Source organism: Lathyrus oleraceus, chromosome 5 (assembly GCF_024323335.1).
Source record: "Lathyrus oleraceus cultivar Zhongwan6 chromosome 5, CAAS_Psat_ZW6_1.0, whole genome shotgun sequence".
Classification (NCBI taxonomy): Eukaryota; Viridiplantae; Streptophyta; class Magnoliopsida; order Fabales; family Fabaceae; genus Lathyrus; species Lathyrus oleraceus.
This window is the reverse complement of record NC_066583.1, coordinates 164,563,676-164,574,853: the sequence shown is the minus strand read 5'-3', so window position 1 is coordinate 164,574,853 and position 11,178 is coordinate 164,563,676. Positions and strand designations below refer to the sequence as shown.

General features: G+C 38.4%; 1 protein-coding gene across 1 annotated transcript; it reads right to left on the bottom strand.

The window, feature by feature from the left end:
* Positions 1 to 270: 270 nt before the first annotated feature.
* Positions 271 to 11,178, bottom strand: LOC127079443 (ras-related protein RABE1c). Its single transcript, XM_051019823.1, has 4 exons — positions 11,122 to 11,178; positions 10,667 to 10,850; positions 818 to 952; positions 271 to 740 (listed from the first exon to the last, which is right to left on the bottom strand). Exons 1-4 carry the CDS (start codon positions 11,176 to 11,178, stop codon positions 271 to 273), a joined length of 846 nt encoding a protein of 281 aa, XP_050875780.1.

Here is an 11,178-nt window from a genome sequence, read left to right as displayed (position 1 = left end):
GTGGAGATCCTTCATAATGTGCTCTTTGGCCTTCACAATCAGTATCAAGGAAACTCCATTAGGACTTTTCTCTTTGATCTCTGTTGTGGATTCAGTTGAGATTGTTTTGTGAGTTGTTTGGTTAAGCTCAACATGTATTGGAATTTCTGTTTGAGTATTTTCGAATTGGAGAAAATTGGAGAGTGCTTCTTAACCTCATCAACGTTGTTCACAAGTGAAGCTTTTGGATCATCTAATGAAATTGCTACCATCTTCTCTTCTGTTGAGGTGTCAAGGGGCGCATTGCAATCCTATTGTTGCATTTGGAAAGGCTGCCGGTGGTTCGGATCCTGAATCTGTGTCTGCAAGCCTTTGCTTGATGTCTCTTGCTATTGGAAAGAAAACCTCCTCCACGTTCATGTTTGTTTTTGCACTGGTTTCGAAGAACTTGATACCATACTCATCAGCAAGAGCTTGACCTTTGGAGGTAGGTACGACCCTTTTACTTTCATCCATATCAGCCTTGTTTCCCACAAGTATCTTGTTTACATTGTCAGAAGCATGTTGTTCAATATTGCGAATCCAATTCCTAATATTATTGAAAGATGCTTTATCAGTAACATCATAAACCAGCAAGATATCCATGGCTCCACGGTAATAAGCTGTAGTAATAGTTCTGAATCTCTCTTGGCCAGCTGTATCCCAGGTTTGCAACTTAATGCGTTTGCCATCAAATTCAATGGTTATTATCTTGAAATCAACTTTATGTTTTCGTTTTTCTTATTCTTTCTCATTTATCCCTGTGTAATATGATTGTGAATGCAGTGTACGAGTATACATTTCTTTGTGTTTGGCCTCTGGGAGCAAAAGTTCAGAACCTCATTGCAAAGCTTTTGTACAGATTCATCATCAGGTACAGAATCTCTTCCCTTGCATCTTATCTTGACATGGCCAATCCCTTCCTTTGTCCAATCTGATAATGGATAGTAACCGAGTAGTATTTGTCAGATCAACCACTAAACCAAATTCTCTACCTAAAGCTCTCTGTTGAAGAATTGCTTGCTTGTTACTGATACCGTTGTGGTTAACATTGTGCAGGCAGTTTGTTATTTGTTGCAGAAAACAAGTCATAACAGTTCTGAACCGTTGGTTTTGTGGAAAGGTATTGGTCAAAGAGTTTGGACTGTGATCACATTTGGAGACACACCGTCCGCTCATGGATGCTCGGAATCTTCCTATCTTGGGATTATTGCTAATGAGCTAGGAGTTTGGCTATCATATCAAGTTGAACTATTATGGAATTTTGTTGTGATTTTTTTTGGTGAAATTTGGGAATTGGTTGTAATATAGAAGTTAGTTGTAGGATATGGAAATGGATATGCAATGGTAATTAAATGTAATTGGTCATGAAAATGTATGTATGAAATTGGATATGTTTGGAAGCTAAATGTTATGAAATGTATGTATGTATTATTTGATTTGAAATGCACCATGGATGGAAAATGGATTTTGGATTTTGGATTTTGATTATAAAAATGGATGTGGATTTTTAGGGATAATCCAATATTAGTTTGAATATCAATTTAATTACTAATAACAAATCAACAAAAACCAAATTAAAAACCAATTAATCTATAATTCATTTAAAATTACTTGGATATCAACTCTAACATTTAAAAGGAAATAAAAATCGATTAGAGTTTTAATCATTAGTAAAAATAAATAATTAAGATTAAATTGACAATTGGAATTAAACTTAATTTGAAATTAAAATCAAATTAAAATAAAAAAGAGTCAAGATATTAAAATCCATTTTATAATCAAAAGCACCATGATCAAAAAACCTATACAATGACCAATGTGAAACAAAAATATGGATTTGGGAATGAATGTATGCAAATGAACTTTAGGCCAAGTGCCAAACAAAATAAAAAAATTCAGGGTCAAAATCGGGGTATGACAGTTGCCCCTATTTAAGTATCTTCTACTAGATCATATGAAGCAGGACACTCTTCATATGATCATAGTGGGAGATGGTTAAATACTAAGAAGACCCGGATTTTGATCCTGAATCCCTATGACATGATGTGATATGATATGATATGATATGATATGATATGACATGATATGACATGATATGATATGCATGGATGCATGAATGCATGGTTCTTTTTTTTTTTTTTGATTTTTTTTTATCTGCTAGGGATATGGTGGACCCTTAACAGGAGATGCTACTAGACAGACCAAACTGTGGGGAACGCTGGTGATCCTCAGGGAGACAGACAAATGGTAAGAAACAACTTGCTGGAGAAACAGTCCTGCTGGAGAATCGGACACACACTGGGGATTATTCAAAGTGATATTTGATAAACAATATTCAGAGTACAAGTAAGTTCACACATGACTTACCGAACCCGAATAAAGGAAAAGATGCTACAACCAGTTCACATATGACCTGACAACGCTGGGGAATAATCATGGAGAAAAAACTCTTCAGAACAGGTTCATGTATGACCTGACACTGGAATAAAGGGTTCAACAACAGGTTCATACATGACCTGAATAGGATTGAACAAAGAATCTTCAGAGCAGGTTCAAGTATGACCGGACCCCGGAATAAAAAGGTTCAACAACAGGTTCATACATGACCTGAATAGGATTGAACAAAGAATCTTCAGAGCAGGTTCAAGTATGACCTGACACCGGAATAAAAAGGTTCAACAACAGGTTCATACATGACCTGAATAGGATTGAACAAAGAATCTTCAGAGCAGGTTCAAGTATGACCGGACCCCGGAATAAAAAGGTTCAACAACAGGTTCATACATGACCTGAATAGGATTGAACAAGAAATCTTCAGAGCAGGTTCAAGTATGACCGGACCCCGGAATAAAAAGGTTCAACAACAGGTTCATACATGACCTGAATAGGATTGAACAAAGAATCTTCAGAGCAGGTTCAAGTATGACCGGACCCCGGAATAAAAAGGTTCAACAACAGGTTCATACATGACCTGAATAGTATTGATCAAAAATTGGAAAAACTCTTCAGAGCAGGTTCAAGTATGACCTGACCCCGGAATAAAAGGCTCAACAATAGGTTCATACATGACCTGAAAGGTATTGAACAAAAATTGGAAAAACTCTTCAGAGCAAGTTCAAGTACGACCTGACCCCGGAATAAAAAGGTTCAACAACAGGTTCAAACATGACCCGAATAGTATTGAACAAACAGAGAAAGAATCTTCGGAACAGGTTCATGTATGACCTGATACTGGAATGACAACAATTGGACTCTGACCGCAAGCAATGGACTACAACCACCCTTTAACGGATTTTGCCAACAACAATTGGACTTGAAAATGACCGTGAAAACCGGATGTTGGTTTAGGGATACCAAAGACAAGCTGGAATTAGAGGTCAGAGGATCTGGGATCGACAACAAGACCTGGGTCAATGCAAAATGAGCACGAAGTACATTTCGGCTATGCATGATTTGAATTTCCTCTTATGCATGATATATGAATGATCATGATTATGAGAACGTTGACACTGGGCAGACTGGGAGTTTGTAAAGGCTTTTTATGGAAGCTCATGATTCCTCAACACCGAGAACTCAACCAAATACTTTATGATAGATGTTGTCAAAGGAGCATTCTATCAAGCTTGATGGCCACACCTTAGCCAATGGGATCCCTTTGGAGGATTAATGAATCGTGCTAGCATAATTTTCGGGCACTCGTCTTAAACTCAATAGTTGTTGACGTATGGCAGAATTTGTTTGAGCAATTTGAAAGCATGAAGGGGGTCTGCCCCTCTGTGGCTCATCTTGCCCCAATCTGTTGGGACTTTGAAAATGTTCATCTTGAAAGTGAGTTTGGAAACAACTTGCCATGAGACTACCTCAAGATGGCTTGCCCCAAGTGTTTGAAACTTGCAGTGGTCTGAACTTGACTAACCAAATGTTGGAATGGCAGACTCTTGGTTGACTTTCCTTTGGATAGTTGGACTCATTGAGCTCTGAGGTGGCTTGCCCCAGTCTAAGTCTTGAAGCAAATTACTCTTGGCTAACTGAACCATGGAGTGATTGGACTTACTGAGCTCTGAGGTGGCTTGCCCCGGTCTGATTCTTGAAGCAGATTACTCTTGGCTAGATGACCCTTAGGGTGATTAGCTCGAATTAACTGATGCTCAAAGTGATTTGCCCCCGAATAGACTTCTTTCACTCCATCAAGTTCCTCAACTGTGTATTGAATTTCTTTGATGCTGAGTGTTGACTCGCAAATAAGATTGTTCATTCAAAAATGGTAATTTTAATTCAATGCTTATGCAAAAATTTGAAATCAAAATTTATTGATATGAACGGGTGAAATACAGTGAACGAGTCGTTGATAAGAACACAATGGTGATCGAGTCATTCACAGTATGCAAGGTGGTGCCATCAAATGATTTACAAAAATCGTTTGGAGTCAAGTTAACACAAACTTGTTATAGTATGCTTTCAAAATAAACCCTGCCTCAATTAGGTCTTTTAAGGGTTGTAACGTGGTCTGGTTCGCGGTTTCTTGAAACAAAAGGATATAAGGCTCAAAATTTGTTTTTACCCACCCCTTCTTCTTGATGATTTCCAGTTCCTACGTTCAGTTAATTCGACACACGCATTCGACTTCCAAGAGGGTTCGAAGGTGTGATGGGGATTCAAGACGAATTTTCTTGAAATGGCAGTCCCCTTATTTTATTTTTTTAAAGGATTTAATGACCTCTTTTGATTGATTTACTGTATCCCTAATTTTTGCCTAAGTCATTTTGTGGTATTTGACTTAGCGGGCTTTTTTCTATTTTTTTTAAGGTGTCGACTGCCACATTGTTGGTGGATAAGGATCAACCAACACTAATTTTAGCTTTTCTTAACTTCTTCGACACTTCAACATGTGCGCGAAGGATAACATGTGGTTGAACCTAATTGGAGGGTGTTCATATGGACGATTTTTTGAAAGATCGAATGCATGATCAAACTATCTGAACACAACTACCCTGCCCCAGGTTAAGATTAAGGGTTTTTAGATCTGAAATAAACACCAACTTCTAGGCTCAAAGTGGTTGACTAGGGATTAACTCCTTATCACTTCAGTGTTTGGGGATTTGAAACAATGCCTTACATCATCGACAAGGTTTACTCAAAAGCATACCACAACAATTTCAGGTGTTTCGTTTTCATCATCCTCCTTCCAATCTTTGTTAACACAACGGTTTGATAAACAAAAGTGAATGAGAGCAGTATTTTTGTTTTTGTTTTTTAACATAAATGAAAAACGAGTGAATACGAATGGATTAATTCAAAAGATGCATAAACATTTCATTAATCTTACAAATTCAAAGAAAACAACAATGCTTAAAAGCAATTAACAGTCAACATGCAAGGAAACTACAAAAGAAATGCTGAAACAGCCAAATGATTGTCAGCTTTGGGGAATGACTTCTTCAAGCTTGAAGGTTAGGATCAACAAGCTTTTTGACATTGGCATGATGATCTTCAAATTCTTTTCCTTCAATCTCATCGTTGAACGCAACCTTCTTGAATCCACTACTCACTTCTCCTTTTCTTTCATTGGTATGGGTCGTGACATTGGAAATCCAAGGCGGTATCTCAATGCTCTTACCAGGAAACAATGATAGCTCATTAGCCACATCCCTGACATCTTCCTTGTGGAACAAAACCTTGAGGGTTTTCAAGGGTCCTTTCCCTTTCTCATTACCTGGCCCAGAAATCAAGGTATATGTACTTGAGCCTTCCTCCTTGAGTGTTGGTGACCCTATGTTAATCAATCCTTGCAGCTTGAGCTTAAAACTCTTGCATTCCTCGATGGAGTGCCCCATTGTTCCAGTATGGTATTCGCACTTGATCTTCGGGTGATCTTCTTCAAAAACTAAGCTCTTTTTATTAATCAGTCCTCATACCAAGGCTTTTAGCACAAAGCAAGAATCTAGGTCATGTCCCAATGCCCCTTTATGGAATTCACATGTTGCATTTGGATTGTACCATGGCAGGTATGGTGACACAGGCGTGAGAGCTCGAGGTGTCACCAAAGCATTTTGGATCAATTGCGGGTAGAGCTTGCTATATGGCACCGGAATCGAGTCATTGTGATCCTTGTTCCTCTTGTTCTGATTCTGATTTTTGTTCTGAACCTGGCTTGGGTCACTTTGAGGAGCAATAGCCAGAGGATGTTGATGATGACGTCTTGAGGGAGGTCCATATACTGGTAAATGAGGAGTTGCCACATAGAATTTCCCTTGACTTGGGGTAACACCAGATGGATGTGGCGTAGTAGCTCTCTTTGTTGCAGCAACGTATATTGGGTGACCCTCTTTTCTCAACAAGACTTGCAGGGTTTCCAAGACCCATCTCATTTGGCTCTTCAAAAGATTAAGTTCCTCCTTCAGTGCTTCTTGGCTATTTCTTAGCTCGTCCATCATCTCCTGAGACATGGTTCTTTGTTCTAAACGCGTGTCAGGAATCACTTTGCTTATCATGGACAAAGGATGGATGAGTTTTTTTGGTATTTTGTCTGGAAAATGACATGCGTTATGATGAGATGCAAATGCAATGGAATGCGAATGAATGCAATGCAAGCCATGCACATTTGTTTTTTCATACACGGGTTCAAAAGTATGAGGTACTGATGAATCTGATTGTTTTCCAAAATGGGGTTCTCACCGGGTATGATCTAGGGCTTTTGTTACAAAGGATCCCCAGAGTCATTGATTCACAAGAATGTTTGACGCTTACGGGAAATACTTCCCGGTCGTCAACTCCATCGAGGGAATCTATTCTGGGTGAGGTTCTCGTACCGACTCTTACGAAGTATACACCTCGCGAGTCCGTACTACGCAACCATCGACTGGGTTCTAGACAGGATACTCAGAGTCATGGATTCAAAAGACTGTTTGACGCTTACAGAAAATACTTTCCGGTCATCAACTCCATCTGGAGAATCTATTCTGAGCGAGGTTCTCGTATCGATCCTTACGAGGTATCCACCTCGGGAACCCATACTACGCAACCATCATTTCTAGTTGGCCAAAGGTTTAATGTTCTAAAAGGTCCTTAGAGTCATGGACCCCTTTGAAACATCGAAGCTTACGAGGTATACACCTCGGGCGATAATATTCGCAAAAGGATCTACTCTAAGTGAGGTTCTCGTACCGACTCTTACGAAGTATACACCTCGGGAGTCTGTACTACTCAACCATCGTCCTATCTTATGTTTTTTCACTCTAGACTCGGGTGTAGAGTCTTTCCCACATGGTTTGCAATCAAGATCCAAGTACCCAACACGGTGAAACTAATATACAACAAATATCAATATAACAATAAAGATATTAAAAAGCAATAAATAAAGGGAAAAGCCACACAATTAAACAAACAAAAGCACACAGACGTCCTAACTAGGCTTGACTCACTTAGGGTTGTTCCTGTCCCCAGCAGAGTCGCCATCTGTCGCACCTCGAAAAAAATGGGGATACGACTTCAAAGCGAAGCGCGATCGCACGCTCGCAATGATGGACTGAACAGAGTCGCCACCGAACTTTATTTATTCCTAAAAAAGGAAAGGGGAAATATCGATAAAACCCAGGACAAAAGAAAGGATAAGATATGGTCATCGCAACCAATATCAGGGTTCGGGAATCGATTACGCAAGGGGAAGGTATTAGCACCCCTCACGTCCGTTGTACTCAACGGGAACCATTAGGTCAGTTGTGTGCGTTAATGTTAGTTTGAAATGTTAGGCTTTTCGAATTATTAGGTGGGAAAGAAAGAATAAAAGAGAGGAGAAATGTTTTTGGATTTTTGACGAAGGACTAAACCTAAGTTTTTTATTAGTGGGCCTGACAAGATTTAAAAATCCTGCTCCTACGTATCTCAAAAGAGAAATCAAGGCTTACGTAGTTCTGGGTAGAAAAATGTTTGTTTGTTGGTCGATTTTAGCGAAGGCTATACTGTATTAATCGACGAAAACATTGTTTTACCCAAAACAGATGAGGAGTGGACGCATACCACACATCGAACGAATTTATAAATCTACATTCGGAAAAGCGTCATTTATCTCTACTCAACAATCGTGGCCGAAACATTGTTTTGTATCACTTAAGACAAGATACCTTTCGTTTATGAAAAAGGTTTTTGATTAATCGCACGGCGGCGAGAAAAGAGTTTGATTGGTTGACGTATTTTGAGTGATGGCGAGAACTTGGATGAGCGAGATATACATCTCGAATCCTAGCCTCAGGAGTGCATGGTATACACCATGTTCCATTTCCATCTTTATTGAAAGAGTTTAAGATAAGAATTAAGTATTTTGGAATTTGATTGAGAAAGGGTTTGACGAAACCGCGTTGACAATTTTAGGCGATGGCGAGAGTTAAGATTGGCGAGACATACGTCTCGAATCTTAACCTCAGGAGTGCATGGTATACACCATGTTCCATTTCCACCTTTATTGAAAGAGTGTTTAAGTAAGAATTAGGTGTTTTGAGTTTTGTTGTGAAAATGACTTGACCCTAGATCAAGCGTTGATGGACGTTTAAGAGAAATTTGAATGAGTGTTTGAGAGAAAACCAAAGTGGATAAACTTGGATGATGGCGAGAGCTAGGATTGGCGAGATATACATCTCGAATCCTAGTCTCAGGAGTGCGTGGTATACACCACGTTCCATTTCCATCTTTATTGAAAAAGTCTTGACTATGAATTAATATTTTTTTGAGTTTTTATTCTGAAAATGGCTTGACGTTGAATCAAGCATTTGATGAAAGTTTGAAAAAGATGGGATGGAATAGGATGGAGCAATGAGTTGATTCGTTTATTGAGAAAATACCCGACGTTGGATCGAGTCATATTTTTTGTATTTTTTGAAATTGTTGATTTTATTCTTGTGTTAGTATTAACTAAACAACCAAGCAATAAAGAAATAAAATAGTACAAGATTATTACACATCGGGGGAGTGGAGTACATTTTGTCAAATGGGGATTCAAAATCATGAAATAATTAAATCGGGCCCAAACAACAAATAATGCATGAGTGTAAGTGCAAGAGAACCGGCTCATTGTAAGAAAGCCCAAGAGTAAGCTATGTGAGGTTGACGGCGATGCTTAAAAAAGCAATCGACTTACAAGGGTGTGAAAAAGGGGCTCGATATTAAATCGAGAAAAGAAATGATTTTTATAGTTTTAAAATGGTTTTGCATGCATGATGGATTTAATAAAGAAGCATGGACATAAAAAAGATTATTAAAAGAAACAAAACGCTAAAAGACAATAAAATGCTAAAAAAATAAAAGCTAAAAGAAAATGAAATACTAAAAAAAATGAAATACTAAAAGAATGAAATGCTAAAAAATGCTATATACAAGTATCGAACCCACTACACTAAAGATCTAGAAGCCACTCCCCTCCACCAGACCACTCACTAACTAACTGATATTTTAATACTGACTTAAATATATAAACTAAGGCAAATTAAAAAGAAATAAAAAACTAGTGGACTACCCTAATTAAACCCAGCCACTTGGCTGTTGGGTTGTCGATGGGGAATGTATATTGGAAAGGGGGAAATAAATTGAAAGTATAAACAAACATTAACTAAATACCTAGGAAAATTAAATGGGTTTAATAGTTTTTTTTAATAAATATTCTATCTAATTGGAAAGAAAATTGAAAAAAAAGAAAAGAAAAACAGACTTCGTCCTCTAGCTCTCGAATCCTCTTCTCCCAATCTCACTCATATTTTCAACCTCTCAGGTTCTCTTTTCAATCGCTCTTATTGCTAACCTCACTCACCCATCGCTCTTCTCTCGTTTCCCTCTCTCAACCTAAACACACAAAAAAAATTCCGGTAGAGAAACGAATAGGACGGCTCACCTTTGGTAGTGACAGTGAGCTTAATCCTTTTCTCTCCGCTAGGTTCCTCCTGCAGTCAACAAAATCAAAGCTTCGCTTCCAAAAGGTTCGTTTTTTGCTTGGCCGGTTTTAGGGTTTTTATCGTCGCCCCCCTCTCAATTTTTTCGTCTCCTTTTATGCTTCAGGTTAGGGTTTCGGTTTGATGCTCAATGGTCCCATGGAGAAAGTTTTCAGAAATGCTTTTGGATGCTCAGAATTGGAGTGCCTTCTTTGATCATTGGACTCGGAAAGGTAATCTGAACATATGCTTTTCCTTCTGGCTTTTGTCTTAATCCCAAATTGGGAAATTTCTGGATTTCTACAATTTGGTAATTATATTGTTTACTGCAGTGAAATTTGGAGCAAAACTTCTTCGTTCAATGACCGTTACATTTTCGTCATGCAGGTCTTGGATGTGTTTGTGGTTTGCAGGTTTGCATATTCAACAGATGTTTTGTTATTGGATAAATCAGTGAAAGCTTTTTCTTCTGTCATGTAAGATTTTCTAACTGCTGAAATAAGATCCACGGATAATGTAGAAACAGCATCATGGACATCTTCTATTGTCCAATGGCTTCTGTTTGATCCCCATACGCGAACAAGTATCTTGCGCATCAAATGATAGAGGCTTCTGAGACAATGAGGGCAACATTGGCAAAGGCAAACAACCTCAGATTCATCTGCACCACTGTCCTTACTTGAACATGTATTGATATTTAGTATTCTCATGTTTATCAGATTCAACATTACTTGATTTAGAGCTGCCAATCTCAATATTCTCCTGTTCACATGTGTGAAATCCATTTTCAGAAACGACTGTAGGGCGAGTGCATGTTGATTTATTCAAGTCTTTCGACATTCCAAGTTCTCCACCTGCAGCTTCGTGATTTTCAGCAGTTATCAGTTCAGACACTCCAGATAACACCCCACTCTCCTGATTCGTGGATGGATGAAGAGATTGGTTTACAAGACAAGAGTTAGTAACATTCCTATCTGGACAATGATGGTTGTGTGGAGATCCTTCATAATGTGCTATTTGGCCTTCACAATCAGTATCAAGGAAACTCCATTAGGACTTTTCTCTTTGATCTCTGTTGTGGATTCAGTTGAGATTGTTTTGTGAGTTGTTTGGTTAAGCTCAACATGTATTGGAATTTCTGTTTGAGTATTTTCGAATTGGAGAAAATTGGAGAGTGCTTCTTAACCTCATCAACGTTGTTCACAAGTGAAGCTTTTGGATCATCTAATGAAATTGCTACCAT